The sequence below is a fragment of the Vanellus vanellus genome (genome assembly GCF_965231255.1).
Source record: "Vanellus vanellus genome assembly, chromosome: 7".
Lineage (NCBI taxonomy): Eukaryota > Metazoa > Chordata > Aves > Charadriiformes > Charadriidae > Vanellus > Vanellus vanellus.
This window is the reverse complement of record NC_138912.1, coordinates 21,684,297-21,696,679: the sequence shown is the minus strand read 5'-3', so window position 1 is coordinate 21,696,679 and position 12,383 is coordinate 21,684,297. Positions and strand designations below refer to the sequence as shown.

Genomic DNA, 12,383 nt, shown 5'->3' with positions numbered 1-12,383 from the left:
CTGAGTGAGCTCTTCTCACACAGCCAGAGCTATGCAGCCGTGACTAGCAGGTCCTGCCATAGGTGTCCCCTCCCACCACCATCCTTCTCAGCAGAAAACACGTGCAGAGACTTATACCAGGCTGCCTCCTGAGTGAAAGGAAAATGATTATTCTCACAAGCTGTATTTCATAAAGGAAGAGGGCACTTTGTGCCAGCCATCACTTCCTGCATTAGCACAGCACAGCCCCAGCCTGCCACCAGCTATATTGCCATTCAGATCAGAATGATTCCAGACCCAAGCACTACTGTCAGTAAGCGTGGAGTATGAAACAGCCCTCAATTCCTGACAGAGCAGGAGTGGTGCTGCTGAATCAGTTCTCATCCTCTCCTCCAGGAAAGCCAAGTGCCATGAGATCAGAACAATGGCATTGGATGACCTCCCACCACCAGTCCCGCTCCATTGACCACAGATACTCTCGCACTGCACCAGAAACAGACACTCGTGCGTTACCAGTTAACTTGCTATCAGTGGTTGGTATAAGTGCAAATGCAGTCTCCGCAGCACAGAACTGTGACACCAAAGGTTCTTAAGTCAGGCTGGCTTCATTTCAGCCATGGATCTCAAACATTTTTCATAATCAGAGACTTTTCATTTTGCTCTTATTTAAATCACGCCTTAATAACATTCCTCCAATCACTGCCCACACAAAAAAAAAACTTGAATAAACCCAAAGTTTGAGAGGCAAAAGACATTTAATGATCCCTAAAGCAGTCTGGTCATGGAGGACTCTATGAACCTAGTTCTGCCTCACAAATATGGCACTTCCGTAGTGTTGTTTGTGGAAAGACTATTTCAGCTGCGGTAGTAACTTTTTCCTAAAACCTTAGCCATACGATTCAATTACATGCCATTACCTTTTTTTCCATGACTGTCTCTCTATGGCTTTCTGTTTCTTTAGTCGTGCCAGAAACCACAGGAGGAATGGCAGGTTTTTCCTTGAATAAGTCACCTTCTTCATCATCATCAAATAAGTCAGCTGTGGACTTGACTGCATTAAGAGACAAAGCAAACAGGGAATGATTAGAACAGAACAGCTGCTATTGAAAAGATACCAGGGTCACAAAAGATAAAACGCTCCCTTTTTAAAGCTGACCAACACCAGAAGTCTACAAGAGAAAAAGCCAGACAAGCTCTCAAAGTAAAAACATCACTTACCTGAGAGCACTGGTAACAGACAATGTGCTCAACAAGCATTGGGCTAGAGCCAGCTGGTACCTCTAAATCCCTGAACACAGTGTTTCTTATTGGCTTGGCACCTCTAAAGACCTGGAGCCTGCCAATAGGAAGTGCTGGGCACAAGGACTCGAGGCTGTGTGAACAAAGTCTGTACTGTTTCCCTGATTCAAGCCTCGATACTGCCCTAGCAGTAGAAAGAACATCCTAAGAGAGAAAAGTCAGTGGACAGCATGTACAAATAAACTAGTCCCACACCACTCTGAGGAAAATAAGTGCCAATAACCAAAAAGGAAAAAAAACCCAACCAACCCAACCCCCAAACCCCAAGCAGAAGCAGCAGAGATGTAGATTTGAATTTCATAACTCATTGGTTCCTATCAGTTTTAATTTTTATGACCTTTAATGTTTAATCTGCCACTGTGCATGTATAGACGTACCTGGATCTGGAGGCTTTTTAGTTGCTCCCACAAAGAAGTCATCATCATCATCAAAAAGAACAACTTTCCCAGGCTGTCTAGGAGTTTTCTCTGTGCTCTGTGCTGCAGGTTTCTTGTCTTTTTCCACAATTACAGTGGAACTAAACACATCGCTTCCTCCTGCAGGTCAAATGGGGAAAAAAAACACCACACAGAGATCATTGCCAGAGTCACCAAAATGCTGAACTTCTGCCATAGTAAGTGGAGCCAGGCAGAGTTTCCATCACAGCAACTTTTAATCTGCTCCTGCAACAATGCTGCATCAAAAGCATTAGCTAGAAACTTCCTGATAAAACCAAGTCACAGATGTATCACTCTCACTGCAATCACTTATTCCTTAAACCTGCTCGTCTTCCCTAGGAACAGCAGCCAGGTTCTGTGTTAAAGCTAGAAGCCCCAGCAGTCCCACATTGTCACCCCTATGGACTTCCCAAACCAGAGTCCTGCTTTACTGACTAATAAGCCACACTACTGTGGACCAGTAACAGTAGTAAAGTGCTTGAGGAGAAGGGAGGACAGGTGACTGTGTTCTCCCAAGGATCTGCACTTCTCATGCAAGACCACTAGCAGTACTGCAGTATGAGGCTGAGTTTGGTGCCGAGATTCCTGTGTGCTTCAGATATGGCAGCGATCAACTACAGTAACCCGGTAATAACTGTTTCTTGTACATCTGGTGTGGAAATGTCCTGTTTCAGTGATATGTGCATGTCAAGAGATTGCCTGCAAACACTTTTAGTGTTTTTGGCAAAAAACAGCAACCTGGTTCTAAGCCTGCCTTTTTGTTCCTTATGTATAGATGCTTAGAAATGATTAAAAAAAAAAAGCTGTAATTGAAAAGTTTGGCAGAAAGCAGAACAACTGCTATTTGGTTAAAAGTCAGCGGACTGTATGAATTTTGACCAGCATAGCAGCAGTTTATTATAAAAAAGTGTATCATGCAATTAGAAAGTGCCACAGGATTGACAGGAAAACAGCCACAAAGTTTGATTCATTATGAAACGTTCTCAAGTTCCTAAACAAACTGTTCACTGGGAATGAGCTCATTAAGTGATTTTGAATAGTAGAGGAGCCTCAATCTTGTTTTTTCCTCAGGTGACGTTAGCCTGTCTACAAGTTACTGAAAGGGAGCAACTGAAATCTTTGAATAAAAGCTACATATAACTTAATTCCTGATGAACTAGAACAGGACACTGTTAGAATGATGGGAAAATCACTGTTTATGCAACAGTACCTCCGAGAAAGAGCAAAGGATAAAGAAAACCCCAATCTGCTGTTTTAAACTTTGCTACCAAATCTCAGAATTATGTAGAATGAGCATTGCTGATGTATATCTTTCACCCCAGGGTAACAAGCCTGTATTTGTATACATCCTACTCTAAAAATCATGCTGACTGAGGGCTCGGTTAACTGAAGGCATAGTCTTAAAATATGCCTTTCTTAATGAAGGACAGAACTTAAAATTAAAGTAACTCAATCAGGTGAAGACCCTACACAGAGACATAAGTCAAAGTCAGTTGATTCAAAGAGACTGGTGACATATGTTTCTTTTCATTGCTCAGCTTGAAGTCTGATATAGAACAGAGATCTTAGTATAATTTTTTTTTTAATTTTTTTTTTAACTCCAAGTTACAGATGTGGTCCTTCCCCATGTATGCAGATCCCCCTAATTCAAAACTGGGGAATCCCCCTAATCAAAACTGGGGAAACAAGATTGGTCTTATTTACCTGTGCCACAAAAATATAGGAACTTGATGTTTCAACTGTTCTTCCCCTAACCTAAGGGAATACGATTAAATTTGAAAAATGCATTTCCTCCTCAGAGTACAGAGGGAAGGTGTGACTGCATGCACCGCAGACTTAAACTGTACAATACCTGTTAAAGTAGCACACATCTTTAAAGGTACGTAGCACAACAGTGGAAGCTGACAGCTGCTAATATCTGCCATCAATATCTACCTTCACAGTTCCTACAGAATCCTGATTATTCACAAAGCATGTTGCAGTTTAGGCTTAGCATGGTAGAAGCACCTGTATTTGTCATTAAGCACGTGATCACGCAATGCAGTGCTGCTGTATTTGGATAGATTTCTTCTTTAAAACCTCTCTAGCAGGTTTTAAAGAAAAGAGCATTTTGTGCATGAAGCAATTTGCTATTGAATGAATCATACCTGGGAACAGAGATACTGCACCTGCAGGAACTTTCTTTAAGGACTTTGTAGAGGACGCTGAAATCATAGGAAGTACAATACACATGGATGCACTTGTTTTATGCTGTCAAATCCTTCAGAACTCTACCATAGGAATAGGAATCTGAGAAGTCTTTGAGCTCCATTTTTTTTCCTCAACAGCTCAGAACTCTTTAGACATTCTCCTTGAACTTCTTTTTTGCAGATGTATCTAAGAACAATCTAGCTATTTTTGATTCATTAGAACTCCACAAAACAGCTCTACTGAAGCTTATAGACATGAAATACACATAGCATGATTTACAACAGTTCACATTTACACACCCAAAACCACTTCAATACAATACACTCAAAACAAAATGTCTTTGTCTCCCAACCCACATCTGAAAATTCATTAAATACAGTGCTTCAGTACAAGCTGCTGCAGTACAGAATGTGGTCTAGACATGCAGCTAACAGGAAATTTAGACGTGCATTAATCTGGAATAAGAAGAAATCTTTACTCCACTCAAACCCACAACTGGATCCTGCAAAGTACTCTTCAGCAGCAGGAACCCAGTGCATGCAGAAAGCTCTGCCAATATCAGTAAGGTCATCCTTTCAGCTCCAGAAGAGTAGGTGTGTGTAAGAGATCATAGTGAACAAACACATCTCAAATTCAAGGAAAACACAGCTGTTCTCTATTAAGACCGGGGAGGAGAAGAGACTTGCCAGCAATTGCTACTCCAGACTTTCTAGTTTGGAAACAGTCTAACCACCAGCGGTGATAAATCACAGCATAGACAGGACAACAGGAGGCAACAACTGGTTCTTACCTTCACTTATTGGGACTCGCTCCTCTCTCTCTTCTGATTCTTCTCCTTTTGGTGCTTCAGCAAAAAGATCACTCTGGAAAATGCAAAAGGGAGGTTGGGGGGAAAAGTGATGAATTTGTTTTTTGTAGCAAAAGACAGATGCTGATTTTTCCATGTAGAATATCCACTTTAAGCCAAGACAGAGGAGGTAACCACTGCTTCCCGCTCAAAAGGATGTCTGCACATATAGACTGAAACGTAGGTACTCAAGCATTAACTTGAGAGCATACATTGAGAAGAGTAGCTTTCTGTCTTCTAAAATTTAATTTACACTGATTATCAGCCTGTTTACTGCAGAGAAGGAATGACCTTTTATTTGCACATCTTCAAGGGCTTACACTAATTAATCTACAACTGTTTAGGTCCTCATTACATGCTTCTAAGATTTCTTATTGAAATGTATACAGTAAGGTATGAAGGAAGAATTCAGGTCAGAGCAAGCATAAAAATACTCCTGAACTTCACATTGTTAAGATGAATGTTTTATATTGTTGCTAAGGAGATTCTAAGACACCAGTATGGTGCAGAGATATATTATAGCTCAAAAGCATTGCAGGACACTCTCACAAAAGTCTTTGTGTCCAGGTTGCAGGTGTCCTGTGCTGATCCTCCTGCAGAATCACAGCCTAGATTTCCAGGAAACCTCCAGGTCTTGTGAGTACCGACCACTTGGTTTCTTGAAAACCTCCCTCTTACAGGAAGTTGGGTATTAAAGGTTGCCTCCCTGGAGACTCAAAAGGTGTGGTCTTTGCATAAAGCTTTGTGGAAAGAAGGCAGCAATACTCAGGAAAGAGTAGGAGAGTGCAGGGCTGCAGCAGGAATGTCAGTGACTTACTGCACATGGGTCAGTTACTGTTTGCCTGTTGACCTACTGTTGCTGCCTTCTGGTACAATAAGGCCTTCTCCATTGCCCAAGGTAAGTGAAGATAAGTTACCCTTCCTAGATGATTAACTTTCAGGTAATGCAAAACCAAGAGCAAGCGTATGCAGACAGGCAACAGTCACAGATAAATCTACTTGGCTGTCCTGTGTCTACAGGATGAGGAAAGTAGTCTTGGCAGTAAGTAACCAAGATGGTCTGATGATAGCTGCATCTGAATTTGCACCAACACAAAGCTGGCTAGCATTACTGGATTATGTTTTTAAAGCTGTTGGCTGCCACTTAAAAAGAAAGCACATTCAATATTTTTTCAATAAAGGCTGCATTTGAGTGGCAAGCACTGCATAGCACTATCCTCTTCCCTTCACACAATTACTCTGTCTGGTGCTTCTTGGCTGTATTCTAGCAGATTGGCGTGGTAAGCTTGAAGTCAGCTGTACACAAGGTCTTCCAAATTTCAGTCTAATAGCCTCCTCAGCTCCAAGGAACACCTGACTTTTGTTCTAGTTGGAAGAAGGAACACTACATCCCACAAAGGCAACAGTTTGGCTACTATTCTGGACTATGCTTGGCTGTTACCAATATCAGCTGATGGCAAAATCAGAGGCAATCATTTGTTTTACACAGCTGCACTGTCAGATCCTTAAATCTTCATTATCCCTGACATTGGGTTTCTCTCTCTCTTCGCATGCACAAATGATGCTAAAATATGGTCAGAAATGTACTTTGTGCTATTCCTTTGTCAAGTCAGCTACAGATACATAGCACAAGAGTAGGCTTAAGGTGAACTTTTCTTGCCAGTGCAGGTAACCCACGAATGGTACAATAGCTGGATGAAAGAATATAACATAATTGCAATAGGGAACTTTTAATAGCACAGGCACAGAGAAAGCCAACAGCATCATTGTCTGGATAGGGTTTGTGAAAGATAAAATGGAAAAGACATCATATTCTCTTTCCTCTCAAACATCTCCCACACACAGGGAGAAAGAGAGAATGACAAAATTGAGTATTCTCACAGACATTTCAATAGAAAACTTCTACTTTAAAATAAACAAACAGTATGGCATTTGGTTTATCTCCACAGATAAGAGTGAGATAGGTGCTGAGTAAGCTCCGCTGGAATTAGAACCTGTCTAATGTAACAACAGGACCACACTTGCACCTCTAGCAGCACTACTACCAAAGAAAGGCCTTTGTGCCCAGGGGAACTTCTTTGTTTTTAAGAGAGGAACACACACACTCCATTTCTATCCTTTTCAGGATTCTCACCTCTTCATCATCAAAAAGACCTGTTCCACCACTGAAGAGGCCACCCCTAGACCCAAACGGTGTGAAGTCTTCATTAGTCAACTTAGGAGGCTTGAAGATGTCATCATCTTCATCTAAAAAGCACAAGAGCCAAGAAGAACGTGACACACAGAGAAGCTGCTGTAGTCAGACTGGGTTGTATACAATTGCTCCACAACACCACATATAAGGAGAAACTCTCTCTAGGCCTTTTCCTAGCCTTGTTTTACACGCACGTCACAACCTAGGTTTGCGTACACACTCCCACCCTATTTCTAGAGTAGATGCCACAATTTCCCAAGCAGTGTCTTACATTCCAGCCCACAATTCAAAAACAAGAGAAGAATAAATCCTACCATCCGATGGAACTCTCACTTCTTTCTTCTCTTTCAGGGTTTTCCTTGTTTTGGTTGCTGTTGACAGGGCTTTAAGATGAAAATTTCAAAACATAAATAAGATAGTCCACCTTCATGTGTAGCCTGTGATCAATCTATGATAAAGAGAACCTAACCAAGCTGACCTATACATTTTCATATGAATCAGCCCAATGCAGCAATTCTGTGAAGTACAGCTTCTAAAATTGGCACTTAAAATTGTAATAGCATCATTATGTCAGACACTGAGGGTTGAACACACTTGCCCACACACAGTCTAGTGTCACCAGAGATGTCAGAAAGCAACACAGCATTCCAGGTGGTGCAGATCCCACACACAGCGGGCAGAAACTTCGAGCATCTGAAATGGCTCTAGACATAGCATCCTTGATTCAGATACATAAGGCAAAGCCAGAGTTTTATTCCCTCTGGCCTTATAATCTCAAGGTTATTTCAATGAACAGAAGATTTCCCTGTAACTGACGAAGGTAAGCTGTTAGGTTTTTTACTCTGATATCCACAGACTTAGCTGGATTGTTTGAACCACAGAAGAACACACACACGCTGTTCTTGTCTGCTCATGCTCTCAGAATTACAGGTCAAAACCAGGCTCACAAGCACTTGCCACCTCAATTTCAGCCAGATATTTTCAACTGCTGCTCTGCTGCAAGAATAATTATGTGAGAGAGCGTTCTCCGTTTGACAGCAATGCAAAAGTAAATGCAGTATTTAGTCTAAACTATCACTGAAAACAGTAGAAAGGAAAAGTTCCTCAAAATGCAGCATATTTAAGCCACAAAGAGGAAAAAACAAATAACCCACACCCCATGAAAATATAAATCTGCTGCTTGAGGGGATTTCCAATGTAGAGCTCACAGAAAGACTACAGTGACCAGTGGCTTCCATGTACTTACCTGAAACAGGGGGAAGAACACGTGGTCAAACATGCAGTTTTACAAGCCGAGGGAGAATCAGATTGGAGAGAAAGCCTTTCCGATAATATGTGTGCTTGGGGAGTGACCTATCTCACCTGAAAGCAATGTGTTTTCCCCTATAACAGTCAGTGGATTCCAATTCGTTCCTATAAGTTATGGCCAAAAAGTTTCTCAGAACAAAATATAGTCTTTAATTGTTCTCATTGGGCTTTCCCCTAATACATATTCAAATAACAGATCTATGAAACTTCTGTTACACAGAATCTCCTGTCTCTCACAAGTCCCCCACTAACTCGCAAGTGCTTATCAAAGCTAAAGAGTTAACTTACAAGAATGTTCTTCCTCCTGTTTGATTGGTACTTCTCCTTTGATTCGGGCTGCCAGCTCATCTGCAAATGATGTTGGCCTCTTCTTCTTCTGAGGAGCAGAGACAAAGAACAGTATATTCCTTGTATACAATCCAGTTACCAACTTGAAGGAATTGAAATTATAAATACTGTATTCTATAGCCTCACTTGTACAATGTCCTGTCTAGACTTTGACTGAAGCCCTCAGAAGAAGCAATGCAGCTTTCTATTAAGAAAGCAATTAAGAGATTACGCATGCATCAAGAAGAAAGCAACCCACATTTCTAGTCCCTTATGATCACATAATTTTTAATGCCATCTCGTTTTGGGAGCAGGACAAGAAAGAAGCATTTACCACATGCAAATGCAACAAGTAATTTCTTAATGACCTTCAAAGACAGCTTTGATGCCATCTTAGGGTTCAGGAGTCCCCTAGTTTAAAGGGGTGAACTTGAACAATCATGTCAGTTTTGGGTCAACTGTCCTGTCTGCTCCTCCCTGCAGGTGGGACCCCTCCACACTTTTCCACTTCCGACCCTCTAATAGGGCAAATAACAAAGTTATCTGCCCTTAGTTGTTATAGCAATAAGTATAAGCAAGAGCCTCTCCACATACCATTCCCTGGCATCAACTATAAACGTAGGTCTTATCACTCTGAGAGTGAACAGTATCTGCACAATACGCTGTTAATTTCAGCAGTTAGAAAAGGCCCAGCTAAAAAGTAAAGTTACTGAACAAAATTGGTCCTGTTTTACCTCAAACCAGGATACCAGGTAACTGACAGCTACCATTATAAACCCTGTAAACAGATTTTTCACGAGGGAAGTGAGATCTCCCTCCAGGGAGGCAACAATTACTCACAGGCCTTGTGTTTTCATCTAAGTCTCCATCCTCATCTTCCTCTTTTTCAGAGTCAAAGAGATCACAGCCATCGTAATCATCTTCATCGCTTATCTGTGCTGTCCTCTAAAAAACAATAATATCCTGTTGTGTTCTCCTGAAGTTGGCATACAAAACAAGCACAAAACTACATCTGCTTAGACAAAAGAATCAGAGCAAACTTACTGAAAGGAGTCAAACTTTCAGCCAGTTTGGGGTACCTCACAACTTTTGAGAGGTAAGAAAGGAGTACCTCTAGCTCCAAGCAAGTTGCTGCATTCTTTAGTACACCCCTGTGCTGCGTCACCAAACACTTCTGGACAAGAGATGCAACTGAGGACACTAAGGCTCTCCTGACAAGGAGTGTACCGTTTCTGTATATGAGTCTGAACTGCTTTGGCTGTGCTGCTTCCCTTAGTTTAAAACTTCTCTTCACTAAAGACCTAGTACTTAGCCTTAACTCAGGAACACTGTGATCAGTTAGCAAAATATTATATCATTTTGAGCTATTCCTAAGGTGGATAGCAGAATGACAGAAAATACATGCCTGCATCTTGGCTTCAGTCACATAATAAGAAAAAGATGAACTGAATTGTGAGCTGGGGACTGGTACAGACAAGGGCTCAGCAGTGAACTAAATCACAAACTACTCAAAGATATTTGCTTATCTTAAAACACGTCAGGCATACAAAGTTACCCTATGGAAGTCAATACAGCTTAATGTAACATCTGAGTGCTTTTGTAACATCGTTTTATTAATACATAGATTTTAAAAAAGGTTGTTTTTTGAAACACTGTTCTTTTGGCACTAAATCATTTCAGATTGAGGATCCCCAGCATAAACGTCTTTTGCAGTGGCACATCTAAACATGGTTAAGATTCCTTCTCCTATTACCACCTACACCAACGACTGAAGTCAGGCTTCAATTTTTCAGTTTAAACATTTCTTTTCCTTTTCCATTCATTATCCAAATGGACATACTTTTCAAATATTTAATACTGTTCACATCTTTGATTTCATGTCATACTCAAACTGCACTGTTCCTTACTTCCTGCATAGCAAGTTTAGAGTTTTAATTATAGACCAAATAATCCTGCAGGACCCTTGTTTTCCTGGGGTAGATTCTTTGAACTCTCATGACTCCAAAGTTATTCCTGAGGAAAACACTCATCAAGCAATGCCATCCCACATATGCTTTGCATCTAATGATGGCTTGCAAGCATGTCTTTAAGCCCAACCCAGGTTCAATTTCACAACACAGTGCCATCTGGCCAGGACAACCTTTCCAGACAAAGTTATACAAATCAGGCTTAACCAAAGTTTTTAACAGTTAATTGTCTAGAGCTCTTATCTCCTCTTTCTTGCATCCTCACTGTGTCACAAGTGGAAAGACTTTCAGGTTGTACCAGGGTGTATAACCATACCGTCTTTTGGTCATCTTCACTAGGGTTTCCAAATTCATCATCTGATTCCTGGAACACAAGAGACCCAAAGACAATTATCACACATTATTTTTGTCCAGTGGTCAAGACAGGGCTCAGATTTGAATGCCCAAACTTAAGCAAGTCCAGAGCTTCCGAGCCCTGTCTTAACCTCTGGTCACCTGTGTAGCAGGGTCACTGTGACCTGACCAAGGAATTCTTACCCCACCATTGACCATCTTTGTGAACAGAGTTTGTTAGAAAGTCATTAGTTTAGCAACGACAGCAAGCTCCATTTGACAGTGCATTTGAGTAGCTCAAAAGGGACTTAATTTTAATTGAGCAAAGATAGCAAAAGCAAACTCCTCAGGATAAAGGGAGTAATTTCTTTGCAGTTACAAAGCACAGACATCCCAGCCAAGGCAGACAAAACACATCAGAAATTAATAGTTCAATGCAGCAGATTCACGAGGCAAAGCCTGGAGGTTCACTACTGACACCTACTCAACCTTTAAACTTGCTCCTGTTAGTCTCCATCCCATTCTCTATAACTGTAATTTACAACAGATTTTCTCCACAGATGGAATTCTTTGTAAGAATCTAATTTGCTTCACAAAGTGAAATTAGACTGCAATAAAACAGTTCAGTTTGAAGTATTCTACTATAACAGCAGTCAGAGCCAATACCACTTTATTGCTACTTTGAAAAGCTACAGAGGAAACTACTGCATAAGGATAATGATAAAAAGTACATTTACCACAGACAACATAGGGAATAGACATTGTGCGATATTATCTTTAGACCCCACACGAAAAAGCAAGGTAGCTAAAGCAAGACAGGACTCACAAATGCTTGGGCAAAGTAGCTGGTACTGTCATTTGTCACTTACCTCTTCATCCTTCTCTTCACTGTCAATTACACTTCCACGATCGCTATCTACTGATCCCTCTATTTTCAATGAAAACAGAAAAGTTAAGATCAGACATGACATCTGTACACAGAGCAATGTGGTCACCAGACATATTAATAGCAACTTCAAAGGCTTTGTGAAGAGAACTAAAAATCATGTGGAAAAGAGTGGTTTGGAAGAGCTTTGAAAGCTGCTGAAATGTTAGCACTTTGTGTTTATAATACACAGAGCACAAGTTACTGAGAAGTTTTGCATACCAGAAAAGTGGTCGTTACAGCACAGTATATGTTTTTTCCCCCCAGCTAATTACAGTGTGCATCTAAACACAGAAGAACACTATGCAGTATAACCCAGGCTGTGAGTTAAAACAGACCAAAGTCTCAGATTAGGAACTGGTTACTTGCATAGGAATGAAAGGTCACGCCACCACGTACCTTCACTAGAGAGATCTCCAAGGCCAACATCATCTTGTTCCATAAACTGCTGAGAGCCAATCAAGTAAGGTAAAGGCCTGTCAATATAGAGATCCTGGAAAGAGACAACATCAGGTCTTTCTTACATCTTTGAACAGTTCTACACTGCTGATGAAGACGTAAGTCTTACGCCCCTTGT

The 12,383-nt window shown here is 41.0% G+C and overlaps 1 protein-coding gene across 1 annotated transcript in view; it reads right to left on the bottom strand.

The window, feature by feature from the left end:
• Positions 1-12,383, bottom strand: part of LOC309674684 (WASH complex subunit 2-like) — a 36,914-nt gene that overhangs the window by 20,576 nt on the left and 3,955 nt on the right. The window contains exons 6-16 of the mRNA XM_082486779.1: positions 12,206-12,299; positions 11,751-11,809; positions 10,865-10,912; positions 9,422-9,526; positions 8,543-8,630; positions 7,261-7,329; positions 6,887-6,999; positions 4,696-4,768; positions 3,863-3,919; positions 1,656-1,814; positions 897-1,030 (exon numbers count right to left, since the gene is read on the bottom strand). Of these exons, the coding sequence (XP_082342905.1) occupies positions 897-1,030; positions 1,656-1,814; positions 3,863-3,919; positions 4,696-4,768; positions 6,887-6,999; positions 7,261-7,329; positions 8,543-8,630; positions 9,422-9,526; positions 10,865-10,912; positions 11,751-11,809; positions 12,206-12,299 (999 nt within the window). The remainder of the gene's footprint in view (positions 1-896; positions 1,031-1,655; positions 1,815-3,862; positions 3,920-4,695; positions 4,769-6,886; positions 7,000-7,260; positions 7,330-8,542; positions 8,631-9,421; positions 9,527-10,864; positions 10,913-11,750; positions 11,810-12,205; positions 12,300-12,383) is intronic.